Source organism: Falco cherrug, chromosome 12, assembly GCF_023634085.1.
Source record: "Falco cherrug isolate bFalChe1 chromosome 12, bFalChe1.pri, whole genome shotgun sequence".
NCBI lineage: Eukaryota > Metazoa > Chordata > Aves > Falconiformes > Falconidae > Falco > Falco cherrug.
The window spans coordinates 25,885,291-25,903,793 of NC_073708.1; the positions used below are offsets into that span (position 1 = coordinate 25,885,291).

Sequence of the window (18,503 nt, forward strand, 5' to 3'; positions counted from 1 at the left end):
ATTAATATATTATGCTACAAAAATATTTTGACAAAATAATATTAGAAAGTATCTTTTTATTACACTCTTCAAATCAGTTCATGAAAGCAGGAGGCGGAACAGGAAAAAATATTTGAAATACATTTGAATTGAAAACTGACAAACGTGCAATTGAAAATTCCGTGTGAGCATGAACCTGCAGGACCATGCCTGTGGAAGACAAGTATTGACTACTTATTGGAAAAACCTCTCTGCCTTTAGCGAGATTAAGGTGCCTCCTGAAAAGCCAGTCACAGGAAAGGTCGCATCTGGGCTGGGACAAAACACACGCACACGTGCACATATACATGCACGCCTGTGCACGTGCACACACCCCCACCCCACCCCCACCCCAATCTCAAAATTAGGTAATTATCTTTCTGCTTCAGTTACGCTGAAACATGCTCAAATTGAATCTGAACTTGAGCACACTCTATGGAACATTGATCGCTTCAGAGATATGACAAGCCCATATACTTTTTTTGGATATAATATAGAAATACGGTACTAAGCAAAGTTAGGAATGATAACATTTACACTGAGATAAAAACTTTGGCGCTTTGGTTTCTCTAACATATATGCGTGGTGAGAAATTCCTCCCTGTGGTATATGGCAATGACTGGGTCATATCGTTCAACTCATCAATGCACTAAATATAGATTAAGTTCTCCTGGTTTGCATTTCTCTCACTCTCCACAATTGTATATTGAAGAACTTAGATAAATATACAACTCTGTACCTTGGGTGTTCCTAAATTACAGTGGAGCTTGGAGGAATGGGAAGGGAAGTTCACCAAAGCAGATTCTGACACCTGTATAAAGCATAGTTATCATAAATCATGTTCATCATTTGTTGCCAGATGAGGTATTGCATTATTCAACAGCTCAAGGAATTGCAGAGAAACTACATCAGTCATGAAATATAGAATACCTTCTGTCCCAACTTACTAACTGGTTCTCCAAGTGGCAGTGCATATTAACATAGCATCATCCATAGTTAAACAAGCAAAAAAGCATTAAAAAAATGAAAGAGTGGAAGTTAGATCTGCTGCTGGTGGGCTGGGATATGTGCTCCACCAGGGCAAGAGCTTGGCAGATAATTAGCATTCATTTATAATGTTACAGTTACATATAATGTGAGTTGTATTGGTGTTGGTTGTAGCCCAGCTGAAAAGACGAATCGTACGAACATTTTGCTTTAGACTCATCCAAAATCACGCCCTTGACTGCTAGACATTGAGTGGCTCTCTTGGCGGTGTTTCTCAGAGGTAAACAGTATCACTGCTGTTTGCTATCATATATAGTAGGCATGGGTATTTTTGTTCAAACTCCTGCTCCTGGAATCTCGTGATTAAGTGGGAATTTGAGCTTTCCTTTGGAGGAAAGGAAACAGTTCGTTCCTAGTTTTTGCGAGGAACCCACAGAGCAAACGGAAGCCCCATGAAGCTGGTAGTCAGGTTACTTCAAGAGCGTGTCAGATCTGATGCACGCTTCTTAAACTCATGGTGGATGTAATCAGGATCCATTGCAATGGATGTGCATAGAGCTGTGCTAGCCAGTATTAGCGTATTTCAATTAATACTGGGCTGCTGTAGTTGATTAATAAATTATCCATTCTATTAATCACAGTGAGGGTCTCCTTCTTCCAGTATTGCTATGCTTAAGTGCCATGTGTTGGAAAAGGTTACCCTAAGTCATACTTTAGGGTAAGACAACAGAAAAAAAATAAATGGTTGGTTGGAAAACTGTGCTGAACCCATTTGTGTGGGGTTCCTGAGCTAGGATCTATAGTAAGTTACCTAATCTTATATTTATTGTAAAACTCATGTCTTCTCCCTTAACCAGAGAAAGCTTAGATGACCGAGTAAACTAGATGCTTTTAGGTGGCAGCAGTCAGGTGTGTGGCCCCAAAGCCAGGAGACACCTTGCTTTGACACCTGTGCTGCAGTGTGACAAACACGGGGCACCACCACAAGGCAAAGTTGGTGAGCTCCAGGAACATTCATTCATTTCACAGAATTATGGACAAAATGCCAGGAAATGCAAACAAGTTAGAATATACTTTGATATCCAAACTACTTACATACTGTGATATCCAAACATACCATGATACCTGAGCTAATGAATACTGAATATTACTGTCTAGTGGAGGAGTTACTCAGCAAAAAGCCTCATCGGTGACGAACGGAATGACTATTCTGTGCAGTATGATGATAGCTGTGTGCTCCTAGTATTAAAAAAAGCCCCAGAGGCTTACGGAGAAAGCCACAGATTGGGAAAATATAGAACCGTAATTTCTAGTCTTGGTCCTGTTGGTGGTTTTCCTTATGGTCTTGGACAAGCCGTTTCTGTTTTCTGCTCTTTTTTCTCTCCCTTATCTTTATGTGGTCTTGTCTATTTATACTGTAAGTTTTCCAACACCTGGATTTACTTCTGGGATGGCACCACAGAATCCTTTCTGGATTTGATCAGATTACAACAAATAAAGCTCAATGGCTTTTGGTTCGTTGGCTGTTCACTTTTACTATGTAACTTATCATCACCCTTAAGATTTGCCTGCCTTACTTCCAGTTCCATTTTTGTGAATAAGACATTATAATTCAGTTCTGATCTCTGTCTTGCATGCACCAGGAGAACCAATCATCTTTTTAAATGCGTTACGGTTTAATTTGAAGGTCTGTTAAGCCATTATATTCAAATGAAGGCATTTCTAGAATAATAGCTCAAATAAAACCAAAATGAAACTTCTCAAAATATGTTTCCAATATTCAGCCCTGTGCAATAAATACTATGCAAGGTGAATGGCTTCCATCCAAAACCAACATCTCTAATCTTCCGCTAGCCAAAATACACAATATAAAAGTATGCACAGGGTGTGCTTGAAGCCCACATTTGGGACAAAGCTTAAAGTTCTCCATTCAGCCTTATCAACTGTTGTGCTTGAAAAAAATAGGGGTAGGGTATAGCACTGTGTGCTGTACCCACTTAAAATGACTGCCAGCCTACAGAACCTTCTGTCAAAAACAGAGCAAAGGCTGGAGGTCATGGTGTGCAGTAAGTAAAAAAGAAGTTACCCGACTTCTCCCTGGCCCTTGCAAAGCAACGGGTTGGGATGCATGATGGAAAAGTTCAGTATTTCACCACGGTTTCAAATAAAACCATGCACCTTCTGCAGTCTAATTATTTTCTAACCTACTTTCCTAAATTAACTGGTATGATGACAACCAAACGGTGAATCCTGAAGTCCCTCTCACTGCTGAGACTTGAAGATTACATGGAATCATCTGCAGTCCTGGAGACCAGGCTGTAGGGCTGGTGGGAAACCAGCGTGACTGTTTTCAGTCAGGCTTTTATCAGTATTATTACTATAATCATCATCACTATCTTCTGGTATTTTTTCCAAGGTGAAAAAGCACTGCTTTTTTTTTTAAAGCAAAGTTTCCATTGTATTTTCATGTTTTTCAAGTCTTTTTAACTGTTTTCATCGCATATTTTTTTATTTTTGGTTTGTAGATGACTGAGAAAGAAAAATACTATTTCAATCAAAATTAATTTTCTGGTTGAAATGTTTGTATCTGAATGGATTTTTCATCATGTTTTGTTGGGGGGAGGGGCGGAAATCAACATGCCTTATTACACATCATAGTTTTTAAGATGGACATGTTTCTTTTTCCCATATATGTTGTTCACTGCATTCATGAAAAGTAACTGCTGGGATAGGGAGCAGATTTTTCAGTGAGCGGAAGGTGTCACAATTTTCCCATCTAATTCAACAGAGGTACCACTGTCTACAGGTGGAGGAATGTTCCGTTTGACATAGGGGTCTTGAACAGGTTTTGGACAAGTCATAACTCAGCACGGAGATATTGGCTCTGAGCGTCATAATAGCAAGATGAAGAGGAATTTGTAGAAGTTTATTGCCCTCTAGGTTGTCCATCTGCATTAATACAACTGGTACAAGTTCTATAGATTAACAGGATACGACACCTTTATACCCTATAGACAGACCAAGTTCCGTTCTTGTTTATGCTGGGAAAGGTTGTAAGCTTGTGTTTATATAAAATGAGGGAGACAAGAAAATAATTTCAGTGGGATTATCGCGGACTTTAAAAGCAACTTTTTATTAAGAAAGAGCTGTCTTAATTTCTGTTAGCAAATGAATTAATCCCAGGGCAAAGAGGGAAACCGGTAATTTCCAAAGAAGTTAAATAGTTTAGTTAAAGACAACAGGGGAACTTAGAGGGTTATCGTGACTAATGATGTACTAAGTCATATAAAAATAACTGGTGTTTTAGGTTGTAGCAGCGAATGAGTTAAGAATGCACCTATTTTTCTAATGGGCATAGGCCACAGAGAGCAGGATCTGCTTTAATCAGTGTAAGCTATGATAACGAGATAGAAAAAAGTAAAATATAGTTCAGCAGAAATGTACTTATTGGACAGTTGCTGTAAAAAGTAATGGTTAAAGAAACAAAGGTGGTGTTCATCTGGTGTCAGTTCAGACATTTGCAGAGTTGTCAGTTAGAAAACAAATATAGAAAATATTAATTTATCTGTTTCACCATCGCTACTGATTAATAAGGATGTTATTAACATATACAACAAGAAAAATAAGTTTACCAGTCGAATAAATACATTTTTTCTTTTTCTTTTTTTTTTCTTCTTTATATGAACATGTATATTTTACAAAACCCCATAGCACTATGGGAAATAAAGATCCTTCTACAAAAAGAAGATGTAAGTCAGTGTTACAATAAAGCTTTAGAGTTTCAAAATGTATCTGGGCAAAGAGACAAAATCAGCTAGAAGGCACTACTGAGTCAACTGAGAAGGTCCAGCTTGTAATGTTGTCTTAACCTCCACTTCGTTCATAAATTATCTCTCTTCTCTATTCCAAGGGATTGCACATAATACTAATGTGGTCAGGAAGGCTGCAGTAGATTCAGGAGAAAAGAAGCTATGGCCACGCAGAGAGGAGAAGTTATTGATGGCCATGAAAGGCTGGTTGTAGCTGAGCTTGTGGGCTGAGGTTGGGACGGGCGATCTGAACGCGGTCTCTGATCCAGCTGGTTTGAAATCCAAATGGGAGGTTTGACTGTGATGTAGCCATTGGTTATCCTGATATAGGAAGGCAACGTGGTGGTGCTAAAAGAAAACACAAGAGAAGGAAATTAAACAGGAGAACCCTTATCTCTACCCTGTGAGCTGTCATTCCATGTGTTGATACAACAACGATAACCATCACAATTATTATTATTGTTTGCATGCATTAGACATGCGGGGAGGGCCCCGGGGCTGGTAAGTGCGATGATCTGGAAACAGCTCTGATTCAGGATGTCCCTCAGCTTCTGGCTGCTGGTGGAATACAGCCAAAGGAGAGATCACTCGTGATGGATCTAACCTAGCGCACTCATTTTTTTAAGGATCCATTATTGGCCAGGATCAGGGACTGTGACAGATGTATCTTTGTGCTGACCCAGGATGACTTCATTCTTACATTCTTAGGTACCTTCTTGCCACCAAAGGTCTCAAAATTTGTCCATGTCTCAGAGACATGTCTTACTATGGACTGGATATTGAGTCTAGGAGGGGCCACAAAACACCTCCTTCCCCTGTTTCACAAGCCATAAAGGATTTCTCAGGATTCCCTTACACAACTGATAACCTTGAGCACAGAAGACTCAGCAGCTTCGTTTCTCTTCCTAGTTTTAAGCCATTTTGGATCAAAAGGCAATGTCAAAACCAGACTCTGTGTGAAGTTTCCCTGTCTGTGGATTTGCCTCAGTAGTAGTGTGATTGCTTATTGATTGTAGCCTGAGTTAGTACTTTGATTTGAATTTGCAGGTTGGAATTCATCACGATTCCCATGACACTGAAGGTCAAAAAGGTCCATTTACAATTGATTGGGTAGTCTGAAGTTGTAATCTCCATTTCATAAAATGCTTCCATTGCATCTGTTATCGGATGATCCACAATCCATCAGTTGTCACAGAGCAGCACAACCGAGCATGCAAACTGTGCGAAAGAGACAATTACTCCTGGAAACAAGATGTGACGCTAACACCTGCAGATTCCCTGTGTTGGTTTCTAAATCTTCCATAAAGGGGATTTGGAGACACTGAAAATGACCATCAAATATTTTTTTATGGGGTAAGAAGCTATGCAGTCCTACAAATATTTAGCTACAGTATCTGAGAGCCTGACCTTGGAAGAAAAAGGCAGTGTCTCTTGCATAATATCAGATAAAAGGAACCACACCTTGCTCCAGTTTCACACGCAGAAATAGAATTTAGTAGTACCGAAGGCTTTTGTCTTTTTCTGTCTAAGATAGCTTTCAGCTTAGATGCTTCAAATGTGTTGAGTCAATCACAAACTGTGAGAACATCAGAATCCACCCAGAAGGCGGCACTGGTAAACACACATGTGGGTCAATATCAAATCCAATAGACAATCACTGCACATTACACTTCACCCTGGGCTTCGGGATAATTTATTTCATTTTTCCCCTCATCCTTTAGACTGTCACCACATCTTCTGGGTGGGATAGTTGTTCTGTAGCTAGAAGTGATCTTCACTAATGTGCAATGAATTAGAGCAAAAATAAAAGGCAGTCTTGAATTAAAGACGGGAGAATTGCTTCATAGGAGCAGATAATCCATCTAACCAGTATTGGGACTTTGACAGTGAAAAGCAGTGCTTGTTTCAGAGGAACAAACTGCTGGGAACCGAGAATCAAGCCTTGCTGATTCTAATTCATGAATCTTAATTCCCTAATTCATGGGAACCTAAATTCCCATGGTGAGTGGTTGGTTTATGTCTTGAACTGATGATACAAGACATCTAGCTTTAGGGCTTCTGCTATATTGCATCAAAACCTCTGCAGTCACTTAATACAAAGAGTTGATCTGGGATAAGCTAATGCTGCTGTTTCAAATTTGTCCAGCTTTTTTGAGTGGTTAATTTAGTGCTGGCAAGAATGATACCAGATTAGGCACCGTATATCCGAGCTCCTGTAATATACATAGTGTCAAGTATGAATGGCCTTCCCACAGCGAATACAAAGCACCGTTAAAGCACACTTCTGATGCGAGGTACTACATGCTCGGAGTAATTCAGCAGAAATGCAGTCAGGCTCCAACTTCTCATCCAGATCTCGTTTATCCTGTTGAGTGATGCTGTGGTGCACAGATTTGGCAACATTGACAACGGCATCACAATTCCGGGTTTTTTTCCCTGTACCAGTTTTCCATAAGGGAAGTATGCGTAGGTGCTTGTACTCATCTTTTGCTTATGGTTTGTCACTGTACAGAGCTACACAGTGTAGCCCTAAATTAAATTTTAAACTGCAAGCAGAGTCTGATTTTCAATTTCAATGTAAAAAAACATTGCCAGAATGCCATTCAGACTTGCTGTTTGGGTGTATCCTGCTCCTGATACACTCTATGGGCTTGACCCGCCAGTGAGATTCGTGTCCCTGGTGCAGGCTGTCTTTCTGCACCTCAGGGACGTACTGTATGAGATGTCCGATGGGGGACAGGCTGGCCACGGACCCTGTAAAAGAATCACGAGCTCATTCATCAACCAACTATATCTAAGGGATTCCTAAAGTAGCCTTATATGAACATTCTACACTTCTGTGTGATGTTTCCATTTTCTAGTCAACTGGCAGAAGTATTTTGTTGGGCTTTTGTTGTGGCATTTTTTTCCCTGCCTTGAAAACATTTTTGGTATTTTTTTGGGAAAAAAACCCCCTACAGTTTACTTAAAATCCCAGTTTCCTATCAAAAGTCTGGAGAATTTTTAACCACTTTTCTCCCCAGTCAGCAAGGTCATTTTCTCTTTTCAAGACATTAGATTTCTATAAAGGTTTCCTTGTTAAGACAAATACTGTCAGGTGGGGTGGTTGTTTGTTTTTAAAAAATACTTAAGTGCTTTACGAGAGAACAGTGTGTTTCCATTAACGTGTACAAAGCATGTTAACAGCAAATGAATCACAGTTTATCCATACAAAACATTTTTTTAAATGCAACTACTTCTAGCCAACTGCCAAGGTGGTTTAGAGATATTTAGAGAGAACGATCCCTTTTACCAAATGCTACAAAACTCTTTGCAAAAACTGTGGCCCAAGGTTGTAACTAGGCTGCTTCTATAGCAAATGGGGAGAGAAACCTCTCCAGGAGGTGGTCCACCCCATTCCAGTGCAGGTCTCTAGGGGGTACTTACTCTTGCTCTGGGTCTTTCTCTTCCTAGGGGTCACAGAGGGACCCTAGAGAGCCAGGTTAGATTATAACCTAACCTTAGAGGAGGCCCTGGTGTCGGGAGGTGATGTCTCCAAACTCCCTCTGAGCATGCCTGCACATGCACGTAGGACCTCACTGACCCCTGGACCTTCCCTAAGGGTGAAAACAGCAGCAGAGTCCCCTGAACTCAACTGGAAACCTTCCACTGTCCTCAAGGAGGTTCTGATAATTCCTGAAATGAACACAGAGAATAATAAAAATGAATCACAGATCTGAGGGATGAAAATCTGAATTATTACCACGCCTCCTCTTGCCGGCCCAGGATATTCTGTATTTCAGTCTTTTGTGTCTGATAAAAATATCTTCCATAAAACATTCCACATGATCTGTAGTGAACAGGCAACCACTGGCTCCACTGTTCATACCTCTTTTTTGCTTCTGTGTATGGGATTGTTTTAAAAATTTGGAAGACTCCAGGTATCCTTTAGCCAAATGACCTGCGGTATCATATTCATGAGCTTGTACTTTTGATCAGATAATAGGGCAGTTTTTCACATCAGTGCATTAGTCATACATTGTCTTACCATCATTAGAATGTGTAAAACTTTCCTCCAGAATGGGGCCTCAGGCACTGACTCTGCAAACAGGCCCCACTGAATCCAATTATATGATTCAAGCCCTCTGTGCTGGGGGCATGTTGGAGCACCTTGATGATTTGGGAACATTTTAAAACTGAAAACTAAACACAAATGCAATCCTTTGCAGGAGTTTCTGTTCTGCTTTAGCTTGGGAGGATTTTGCAAGGAGCTCACAAACTTATTTTTTTAGCATGACTTTGTTTACCCATATAAGCAGGGCTCACCTGACCACACGTGACACCACAGCAGAACGACCGAAGGTAGGACCAGGAGGGACTTTCTGGTTCATTTGTCCCAAAGACAGGAACAGATCTAAACCCCTCCAGACATTTATATCTAATCCAGACTCAAAAGAACCTGCGATGATGGTAATTCCAGAGTCTCTGCAGACATCTATTCCAGCATTTCACCATTCCTGACATCCAGAATTACTGCCTAATGTTTCACCAAATCTCCCTTGCTACAGCTCAAGTTCGTGACTTTTCCTGTCCCCGCGGACAGGTTTATTCCCTTCATCTTCTCAGCAGCCTTTCATGTGTTTTGAAGACTTAAGCATGTTTCACCCCAGCCTTCTCTCATTTAAACAAATGATTCCCCCCACCTTTCCAAGTCCTTAGGTGCCTTCCCTCTGTCCTTTCTTCTACTCTCCCCTGGCTCTGCCTAGCTGATTTTCTCTGGAGTGAGACGCCCCAAACTGGAAGCAGTAGGTCTAGCTGAGCTATTGCCAGCCCTATGCCTTGTGCAGTAGGTACCGCTGCTGCTTTATTTGCAAAGCAGAAGAAAGTGCATGAAAAATACGCAATCTCCAGGAAGATGGTCTTTACACTACTTTTTGGCCCCAAAGTCCAAACTGCCTTTATGGGCCCAGTAACTGTTCTGAAGCTTGTGGAAAACTGACGGTGCTCTGGGGGGGTGAGGACCCACCGAAGTATGGTGCTATTTCTGTGTGTTTCCAATCTGCTGCCATGCCTCAGTCCCAACACGGTTTCTGCTCAGGGCGGAGGAAGTGACCCTTTTAAGCACAACTTACACAGTGTTTGGGGATTTTTCTCGATCAAAGGAGCTACATAAACACATGACAACTATTTTTAATAAATGTAAACAAATGTGGACTCAGGCAGCCTTTCCTACAATAGCATCTGATGAAAGAAGCCTATCAGGACAATGTGCCAGCACAGATTGAATCCTGAAAAAACGCATGTTTCAATTGAAAACCTAAAGAGCTAGTAAACTGAAAAAATTTTTTGAGTAAATACAATAATGGCTGTTTTGCATTTGTGATTTGATGTTAACCTTATGATGGCTAGGTTTTTTTTAAGTGATATTAAGCATATGCTTCCTGTTTCTTTTCAAACAAATTTTGCCCTATTTTTTTTTCCTTTTCATTTAATGAACAGATGTGAAAGGAGTTGATCACATTATTTTCCTGGTGATCGGAATAATGTTCTGCTAGTGAAGACAATTATTCTTGGAACTAACCAGACCTATTTATGTCATCAAAATTTATTAATCAAGATTTGAAAAATACATCTGCCTAAAGCGCTGGGACCAACCTGTTGCAGTATGTAAACAAGCTGGCTGGCAAGAAATCTGACCACATGTCTGAAAGAAAGGACTCGGTGCTCAACCAAGAAGGAAAAAAAAAAAAAAAAGAAAAAAAAAAGAGCATGCCGGCGGAAAAAAAATCGCATTAGAAGTAAGTCACAAGGATTTAACTGTGAAAACCACTACAGTAACCTCCTAAAGGGAATGCAAAGTCCCCATCTCCTGATGTTTTCATACTATTATTTGCTGTGTTTCTGGAAGGTATTCTTTAGATCAGCATAGGCTCCATTACACTCAGGCTTCATCTGTTTCTTCATCATTGTCTTTTTTACAGACACTTGCAGCCTGAGGGATAAATCCTGCAGAATGCTGAGTCTGCTAGTCCCAGCCTAGCAGGATGCTAAGCACTGGAAGCACAGGAGTGCTTCCAGCAAGGCTAGTATTCACATACCTACAACTCCACACGCCCTAAAGTCCTTTGTGGGATCAAGGCCAAGAGGCTCATGCTTTCACAAGGTTCAGTTCATTAAAAAAAAAGTAAATAATCCAACCTGGATCTGATTAAGGAATCCGGTTTTGGTCTACAGGAGGCCACTGCTTATTTGCAGTAGTGCAGTAAAGTGCCTTTGTGTGTCTACATGAGTAAGCAGTATCACACGCTGGTTTGTGGCCAACAGAGAAGTCAGGGGATGAGCCAAAGAAGAGCCTTACCTCTACTATTTTCCCTTTACCCCAGGGTTACTGGGAGCCCAGATCTTTGGCCATTTTCTACACTGCAAGCATCCACCCTCTGCGAGCAGCACAGCGGCAGAGTCGCTGGGAGGCAGCTGCAGCCACGCTATCAACAGAGGGGTCAGGCAACAGCACCAGGAGCATCTCAACAACCCGCTGCTGCCGACCTGAGCTTTCCTTCTGACGAGACTCAAATGGGAACCAGCCTTCCACCTGAGACAAATGTCAAGCTCTGATCCAGCCTTATTCCAATTCTCTCCTCTCGAGACAGGCACCTGCGAGCCTCCGACCCCCGTGCAGAGGCAAAGGGCAGCGCACGGCTGCTGATAGAGATGGATTCCCCCAGCCCTCCTCTTTGTTAGGACCATGTCTGCCATGGCTTATCCCTAGGAGAAAAAAAGAGAGTACTGACAGGAAAGGGAAGCACAAATTTCACCAGGCATTGCTCTGAAAGGACAGAAAGCCACGAACAAGCACGCCAGAACCCCGAGCCAGACTGTCACTGTCGCAGGAACAGCAGCGGTGGGGAGCAGGACACTGCACACAAGGATGGGATGATGCTTGAGGGGCAAAGGGAAGTAACGTCAGCACCTTCACCTCCTGAACATGCAGGACTGAGACTGTCAGCAGCACCTGCAGAAGGTGCCATCACAGAGAATCACGGGCAGTCCTTCCGGATGCCTTGGCCTTTAATAGGATTTAAAGGGTGGGATTAATTATAGCTATGGCAGATGCAGGCTTGTAGTCAGAGCTCTTCAGCTGTGTTCCCACTACAGTTCGTGGGGAACAAGATGTCTCCAGATGACAATCCTTTCCCCCCAAAGGCATGTCTCTAAGGTAGGCGAGAGGAGCTGTTTCTGAAGATCTCTATCTCAGGAATTCAGGTCTCCTGAACCCCAGCCAAGCTCTTGCTCCAGTAAGTGCTTTGACTGGTAAGGATGGGTTCCTACAAAGGGATGGGGCCACAGTGTGGGGAAGAGGAAAACTGCTGATCCTGCCGCGCAAAAAGCAGTAGCTGGCGGGGTTGTAGCTCCCCGCTGCAGCCCCATAGCGGGTCCCCAACAACAGGCATGGCAGGGCTGCAGCATGCTGTCCTTCCTTGGGGTCTTGTCTCTGAGGTTTGACACGATGGACGAGTTGGTGGCTTGCTTGGATCAGGGGTTCCAGGGAGGCCATGATGGTGTAAACAGGAGGAGGCTTAATGCTGAAATGCAGCTCAAATGCTTCTAGTGCATTTTTGCCCCCCTGTCTGAATGGGCCATGGGCTGGAAGCCAGGAGATTTGGTTTTCAGCTCTATGACACCCACCAAGGAACCATCAAAACCTCATTAAATCACTTCTATTACTCCCCTGACTCTGATCTGAGTCAAGACCTTGAAGCGTTAGTGTGACACCACCAGCATTAACCCAACGTGAAGCATTTTGCAGGCTCTCCCTCTGATTTGCAGGTCCCACTTGCCCAGGCCACCTGCAAAATACCTCTGTGATGACAAATTCAGCCCTGGAGTGACACTGACCTGCAGCGAGACTGAGCACTACAGGGGCATCCTAAAACCACAGGTGGGTCACGTTGTGAAGGCAAAGTTGCTGTGGGGCCAGAGGAGGGAATGGGGACGGGACGGGAAGGGATGGGAGCAATGGGTAGTGCTGCACCAGAGACAGGGGAAAGAGGAGTCTGCTGTCACAGCAGTGCAGCCTGAGGGTCCCTCAGGCATGGGGACACAGTGATGCAAAGGTGGACAATGAGGATGCATCTAGCAGGTAGGGAAGGAGCAGGTGAGAAACAAACTCAGCACAGCCTGAGTGCTCTTTTCTGAGGTGAACTTCCAGGATATGGGAAAGTTTCCTGCACCTTGCAGTCAGGTTGAGCTTTCCCCCATCCCCAGAGGAGACTGGGTATGATGGCCCTTTCCAGCCTCCTGCCCTGAAGTCCTTCAGGAAAACCCTGCAAATACAAATCCTGCACCCACACATGTGGCAGTGACAGAATCAGGCCCGCCACTCCTTTTCAGACAACTGCAGAATGGTGTAAAAACACAGAATGCTGTAAAAACCAATAACCTTTGAAGCACACCCTCTGAGTAATTACCCCATTCCCATCTAATGACTTAAAGATGTTATATTCCTCTCTGATTTGGCAACAACAAAGATTTCGACCTTATTAAAACCAGCCCATCAGGAAACTACATGTCATCCTTTAAAAAAAGAAAAAAAAAAGGGAAAAAAAGAGGGGGGGGAAAAAACAGAAAGAAATTAAATTCTTTAAAATCCCTGTGAACAATAATTCAAGATATTGTAGCTGAAGACCCATAATTTGTTGTAGAGTGTCTGGGTGGTCCTGAGGCAGGAGATGACAACATTAGCTCTTTCCTTTGCCCTTCTAAGAAATGCTTTGATGATTCTCTAATATCCTAAGAATATCCCCCTGTGATTCTGCACTGGGACGAGGCAATCACAGAGCTGGGATAATGGATCCCAGTTTTACCCAGGACCTGGCCCTTGCTAAGAGGGGACAGCTCAGAGCCCTTTGTTTCACCAGTTCTGCACTGACATCCGAGCCAGGATGCATTCACGATAGTCTAAGTAGTGATGTGGGCTCAAAAACATCCACAAACTCATCCCCACCCACTGCACACATCTGGCTGTGTACCTGATCTGTATGCGCAATTAAGGCACTCATCTTCATGGCTCAAATAACCAAGTACTTGTTTCACTGGTCCTTGGACAGATAGTGATTGCAGTTCTTACAGCCAAAGTAAACAAGAACATTAAGGATGCACACACAGATGGCCTTAGTATTGTAAAAATCTTGCCAGTGCTGCAATCTATGAAGATTTTTGGGCAACCTGCTGATACACAACACGCAAAGAGTTAATTTGATGGCTGCAATCAGGTGGTTTTGAACCAAATCCCGAGCATGAGCGGAATATCTACCTTTTGTCTGCATTTTGCAGACTGCCTGTGCTCACCAGTACAGCCCCATGTGCAAAACAATTTGCATTTTTGGGGTGGTCAAAATCATAATCCATATTTTATGTCTTGGGCTCAACCTTTCAATTAATTAGAACCAGAGTGACTTGGTCTGCCCTCCCCTATGTGCACTCAAGTGTTTGTTTGGCATTGTGTGGGCCCTATGGCTCAAAAATTTTTTGCAGATGCACAGAATTAACCAAGCATGTTTAGATGTGCTTGGGGAACACATACATTCATAGGGATGTATATATTTGACCCTGTCACTTTCTTGTTAACACTGTAAAAGATATCGACTTTCCCCTCCAGACTTTAAAATGATTTAGAATAGGCATATATAGAATAGGGATATACCTAAAACATCCTGTAAAATTAAGTATTTTCTCCAAGACTGTTCTCTAAGTCACACAATTACTTCAGCTAAGAAGATGCCTGTGCAACGTATTAAGGAACAGAATGAACAACCAAAATATAAACTGGCTTAAATGGATGTCCAATATACTGCATTTTTCCATTTGATTTTAATTTTCTTTTTCCTTCTCCCTGTTCTTTTTCCATCTCCGCATAACAGTTTTTCTCTCCGTTTAGTCTGTATCGCATTTTTCTCTCTAATTCACTGGGCTCTCTTTCCTGCTCACTGCTTGTATTTTTCCAGAGTCTCTCTTAGTAAGAATAATTAAGGTTGGGTCAGATCTTTGAACCTGTTATTTGGAGCAGTATTGAATTCAAGCTTGTTCCACTGCACAAGAGCACTGGCTTCTTTTTCTTTCCAACAGACTCACTCTCAAAATAAAAAAAGGTTTGTTAGGCATATCTATCAGCAGAAATTCCAAGGACATGAAATTGCTGCATTGCCCACAAGGTTTGGGTTCATCCTGCTGCTTGCAAAGCAACCACGGTGACACCAGCCACAGCACAAACTCTCTCCCCAAGCGCTTGCGAACCCTCTGAAAGCCCAGAGGTGCCATCCCAAGCAGCTGCTTGCTGGCCACGCTGCAGCCGCTTTCCCTGCCGGCTGTCAGAACCTGGACCCTGAACGTCTCTGCAGACCCGAGCTCTTGTGAGCACTGTCCATGCCACGCAGCACGGCACTGCTGCGCCAGGCACCCTGACACCCAGCAGCTGGGGACACAGGCTGGGCTCCCTCGCCCGCCAGCGCTGGGGGCTCAAGCCCCCGGTATAACGCTTGCTTTGTTCAGGGAAGTTATTCAGGAATTGTAAAGAGGAGATCTGAGTGAAATCGGAATTTGGCCTGGCATTTTCCTAATTGCAGGAACCCGGCCTTTATAACATTAAAACCATATGAATTTAAATAACTCCTACTTCTCCTTCCTCCGGTGAGTAACTGGACTTGGACCACAGCTGCCCTTCGGGGTCCTGCTGGGTTCCCAGCCCACGCTGCCGGCACTGTCAGGGAATCAGATTTCCTCCCATTTCACTCTACGAGGACTCTGTCCTAGATAAACCTGCTACCACAGTATAACTGTGGTTAAACCCTTCGTATAAACTAACCGCCCACCACAAAGGTGATGTTGTCCTCCTCCTCGTCATACTTCACTTCGTTTCACAGGGCATGAGACTCACTAATCAGAAGGGGAACAGCAGAACCAAAAATAATTCCCATATTCCTTACCCTTTTCCTCTGGGCTAGCATTGTCAGTGTTGTTTGTTTGCATTTCCACTGAATTTTAAAAACATCTCTTTTTTTTTTTACAGTAACTCACTGGAAGTTTTTTATATTTTACAGATTTTACGTATCTCTGCTAAGCCTGGAGCTTTACCTTGAGGAACAGCAGATCTGCAATCTTTGGGGGCTTAAATACTGCTAGATACAAAGATCACTCAAATATGTATCTAAGTCCAGCTTAGGGTGGCAGTGCTTGGGAAGGTTTGCTCTGGCTTTTAGATGGTAAGTGATCTCTTCACCACATCTGTGTGCCCCTGGGGCAGGGAAGCAGACAGCCATTAACGCGGCAAGCAGCGCCCTTTCCGAGGTCCCACTTCGACCCAAACCCAGCTTTTGAGACAGCGACTAACTTTTCTCCCTGACGAGCACCCGTGCAAGGAGCAGCCATGGCATCGATGGGTCTCTGCTGCTTCCATAGCCTGAGCGGCAGGGAAACACCTTGCTCCTGACCCCAACGGCCCCAAACCTCACGTGCACGGGGTCCAGCCTCCCTGCAGGGTCAGTGCTGGCCGCACCAGTCTGGGGAGCAATTCAGTTTGCTCTGAAGATGGAAGCAGCCACGTTTTGTCAGCCAAGTCATGCTCAAAGTTTGGAGTCTGAATGTGGTGCTGGCCGCCACCCCGCTCGATCAGGAAAACACAACGCTCCGTACCAAGGATTGCAATTAAGCAGTGCAGGTCCTTTACTACCCACTTCTGTGTTTCAGGAATCCTGCTCACCCCGGGCACGAGCCCACTTGGCACTTCGTACAGTGTCTGCAGCTGCAGTCAGCCTTGCAAGTATAACACAAACCGCGTTCTTCACCCACCCCGAACAGCAAGGGTAAAAACACTGCTGTGTCCGGAATTCTCTCTGCCTGCTACACCAGACAACTTCATTTTCAGCTGAGTGAACAGAGTTCGGTAGAGCTGTCTTAAACCGCATCTCAGATTTAGAGGAACTCCCTTTACCTGAGGGTACTCAGTGCATTCTCCCTCCTTATCTGTTTGATAGGAGCCAGAAATAACGGTTTTATTTTTTTGTATGTGCAACAGAGAATATGCCACGAGGAGTCACAGTTAAAGACTCCAAGGAGCCAATCCTCAGAACATCTGGCTAGTGAAAGCTCTGGATATGGAAAATATAAATGTCAAGGCTCATATTTATAAATTGGAAGGGCCATGACGACATCTGCTAACAAGCTTTTGTCCAGAGCCCATTTGCTGTACATGGTTATTCACAGGCAACAATAAACATGTGCGCGGATCACATGCGCGGTCTGCCCTTCCTTTCAGTCGCCGAAGGAACACACGCTCCAAAAACACACAAATGCTCTGTTCTCACAACACAGAAATACAAGTGTTTGCAAACCTCACAGCAAACTTTTCTTGCATACCAGGCCACAGTGGGATACACTGCTGGAACAGACTAAAAATAGCTGGAGAAAAAGCCTTGCATTAACACAGAAGACAGTCAAACTCACTCAGCGTTAACGCTTTTGGTGGAAAAAGCACCCTCCTTTTTTTGCCTTGCTCCACAGGAGACACTTTGTACTATAGGTCCCATCCTGAAACCTTATTTTTATGACTGAGCAGTTGTGGCTGGGAATCTCAAGACTTTAAATAGAGTCTAACCTAGTCAACCGTGGTAGCTTCATAACATTAAAACAAGCAGTAGGTAAAATAAACTTGCTTCTGCATTTATACCCACGGGCACCTTTTCACTAGTTTAACGCCAACCGTAAGCACATTTCCAATGTCTGTTAAATAAAAAAAAAAGATCTAATGCATAAGCATAAAGGTTTTGCTAACGACTTATTATTGTAGGTGTCCCGACCACAGTTTGCCCCCCACACTCCTGGCACTGGTCACTATCACAGAGACTGCCCATGAGGCTGCCGATTCGCCAAGAGAAGAAAAAGCATCAGCAAAAAGAGCCTGGACCACTTTATGATGTCCATGGATTTAGCAAAGAATAAATGGAGCCAGTGCTGACTGTCTTGCCTGATCAGCAGTGTTCTTTGGCCACACAGACATCTGTGTGAAAATGGTAGGAAAAAGCAAAAGATGATGAAATAACATGGAGGTCTACCTCCTGGTTAACAAAGTGAAGAAGGACACCTCGCGAGCTAGGTGAGCTCAGGGAGCTGGAGGTGAGTGCAGAGGTCTGGGGATGGAGATGCTGGAGGGGTCCCCTTCCACTCCTTGCTCCAGGGCCCATGCCAAGTGCATGCAGCCAGAGTTAAAAAGGGCAGGTAGAAAGAGTATTGGAGAAAGAAAATTTGAAGCAGAAAATGGAGAACCATGGAACTGAAAAGTTAACAGGTTGTCCAGATTCAAGAGTCCTGGCACTGGGTGAGGAAATGAGACTGCGCTGGCTGAGAAACAGCGGAACAAGTGGGGATGTGCATCACGGAGGAAAAGATTGTCACGACTCAGCAGCTGCTCCTTCTTGAAACTGAATCCTAAGCAAACATTTTGTTTGTGCTGCATCAGACAGATCTTAGGCAGATTAACAAAGCTAGCAATGATAGATAGCAAGTCAGAAATACACCAAACTGGGGTAGATATCAACGCATAATATAGGCTATCTTTACTCAACACATCCCAAATAAAGAGCAGGAAACAAGAAAGGAAGAGAAAGCTCTTAACAGGTTCCATAAAACATCTCTTATTGTATTTTCCATCTTTATCAG

The 18,503-nt window shown here is 43.4% G+C and overlaps 1 protein-coding gene across 1 annotated transcript in view; it reads right to left on the minus strand.

Moving 5' to 3' along the window:
- Positions 1-3: 3 nt before the first annotated feature.
- TRABD2B (TraB domain containing 2B) overlaps positions 4-18,503 on the minus strand; it is a 295,930-nt gene continuing 277,430 nt past the window's right edge. The window contains 1 exon segment of the mRNA XM_055725226.1: positions 4-5,162. Within this exon segment, the coding sequence (XP_055581201.1) occupies positions 4,940-5,162 (223 nt within the window). The 3' untranslated portion in view covers positions 4-4,939.